The sequence below is a fragment of the Malania oleifera genome, chromosome 4 (assembly GCF_029873635.1).
Source record: "Malania oleifera isolate guangnan ecotype guangnan chromosome 4, ASM2987363v1, whole genome shotgun sequence".
Taxonomy (NCBI): domain Eukaryota; kingdom Viridiplantae; phylum Streptophyta; class Magnoliopsida; order Santalales; family Ximeniaceae; genus Malania; species Malania oleifera.
This window is the reverse complement of record NC_080420.1, coordinates 112678852-112681147: the sequence shown is the minus strand read 5'-3', so window position 1 is coordinate 112681147 and position 2296 is coordinate 112678852. Positions and strand designations below refer to the sequence as shown.

The 2296-nt window shown below is 45.5% G+C and overlaps 1 protein-coding gene across 1 annotated transcript; it reads right to left on the bottom strand.

Annotated features, from left to right (window-relative positions):
• Positions 1-485: 485 nt before the first annotated feature.
• Positions 486-1992, bottom strand: LOC131153482 (probable aspartic proteinase GIP2). Its single transcript, XM_058105820.1, has one exon. It carries the CDS (start codon positions 1962-1964, stop codon positions 663-665), a length of 1302 nt encoding a protein of 433 aa, XP_057961803.1. The 5' UTR covers positions 1965-1992; the 3' UTR covers positions 486-662.
• Positions 1993-2296: the final 304 nt, after the last annotated feature.

Genomic DNA, 2296 nt, shown 5'->3' with positions numbered 1-2296 from the left:
TGTATGAGCCATGCCCATTTCTCGAGTTCCACACGTATCTTTTAGTGGTAAAGTTTATTAAATGGATGGTGGCGATGTGCCAATGTGCCTTGATGCACACATATCCCAACACACTGAAGAATTTGGGTGTCTAATGGGGATCAAATGCATAATTGCTTTAGAGTTGACAGTGGTGTTTAATTACATGTGCTGAATTCTCACAGAGGGATCCAGTGGGCCATTGATGGTGAACCCAAAATGAGTTTTGAGCAATTATGGAAACTCCCATGGTTAATTTTGGTGTTTACTCATTCCACCTCTCCCCTTTCCTACCCAAATTGACCAATGCTAGTGAATAAATCTACGCACAAGAAGAAACATAGAAAACCTGTTTGAACTGTTGGATTGGGATGACAATTCACAAGAGAATTATGGCCCGCAGGATCAATTAAATGGGAATTTGGTTCAAACCCACTTCATTTCATGCTCTCAACTACTCTTTCCCATTCCTTTAATTGCCAATTAACCATTTTCCAAGGACAAAAGAAGTATGATTGAGATATCTTTTCTGTCATCCCATGTGCTGAAATCTATTGTGTCTTCTCCACCTACATGTGCTGACCAAAAAAAGAAGAGGAAAGAAAAACACTAGGTTTGTTTCCTCTACTAGAAGAGGAGATCAATCAAACACCAGTTGAAAAGTCAAAATTAGCACAACTTGTCTGCCTCGACAGCAGTGAAGAAGTAAAACCAAACCTCAATGACTCCAAATCAAATTGTATGAAATTGTCCTGCAATTGGTAGCCTCCGATAACGATGGATGCACTTGGATTCAAGCCTCCATCCAAGAATGCTAAGCACGAAACCCCCTCGCGCACTGCAACCATCGAATTAGTTTCGAAGATTCTCCAAAACACTTTTTTACTCTGGAACACAAGATCTATGACTGGCATGCCTGGCCTAACCACACTTCCATTCGCAGTTTTTGCGCTAAAACAAACCTCAAATGGCGCTACGGGCGCCACTCTTGTAACATCTGCGCCTGCCATGGCCTCTTCAACATATAACTTCGTAAAAGAATTATATATAGAAGTTTCCAAAACAGTGTAAGGATCAATTGTGCTGATCTTTGTTCTGCCGCGCCCGATCTGATCCACCGACAACAAAGATGAGTTCAAGAGCACGGTCCTTGTCTTTTTCCCATTGATCATGATGGACTTAACTCTAATGGCGTACTCATATGAACAACTCAAAGGACTTTTTACAATGAGGGGAGTGTAGATGAGTAACTTGGAAACATCTATATTGGGAAGAAGAACATAAGGCCCATCTCCGAAGAAGAGGACCCCATCTGTATCGGCTGAAGGTGGGAGGCACACCGCGAACTTCCGGGTCAAGTTGAATGCAGAGGAAAGCTGCGATGGTAACCCATTGTGCCCATGTCCAAGACCAACCAATCCTTTAGCACCACTAGCCAGCCCATGAAGAAACTCTGGGTCTGGGGCACAGGAGAAGAGGAACCGGGGGACGGAAACAGGCGGTCCGGGATGGAAGCCGTCGGTCGACGGGAGGCGGAGCACATCCTGGCCGAGCTCTCCCTTGGAGAGTTTGCCATTGAAAGCATTTTTCAGTAGGAGAATGCAAGTGTCATTGAAGCATGAGTGTTGCTTGGTGCAATAGCCAGTGTCGGAGAATTCGGCCAGAGAGCATTGGGGTGAGAGGCAATGTAGTGACTGGTACGAGGAGGAATTGTAGTTGGCACCACATCCCACCCATGGGAGTTGGGCATTGAGATTGAGGACAAGGTGAACTGGGACAGGAGGGGTTCCTTGGTGGATGAGAGTTGTGTATTGAAGAGATGGAGCATGTTTGGAGAGTGGAAGGACAAAGGCTTTTGGCCAGGAGGGTGTTTGGTGGGAGGGAAATGTTAGGAGGAAAAGGGTGAGAAAGAAAATGTGCGTTGTTGTTGGAGGAGGAGAAGCCATTGCGATCTGGGAGAGATGGAAGATGGCAGCTGGGGGAAGGGTTTAAGTGGGTTTTAGTGAAGAGGGAGTGAGGTAGGCAGGGAGTTATTTCTCACGGGCTCCATGTGAGGGATGGGTGGTGAATTGGTATTCTGAGTAGTCTAGCTCACAAGCTTGGGTGGGACATTTTTAAAATCTGATGAGTCCTTTTTGTTTTAGTTTTGGTGGGTGGGGGACTTGGTGCATCAGTCCAAATTCTATTTGAGAGTTGAGGAAACAGACGGGAGTCGTGGGGGTTTGACAGTGGAAAAGGATCAGTTAAAGCACGGTGGTTTGGGTAAGATTTAAAGAGT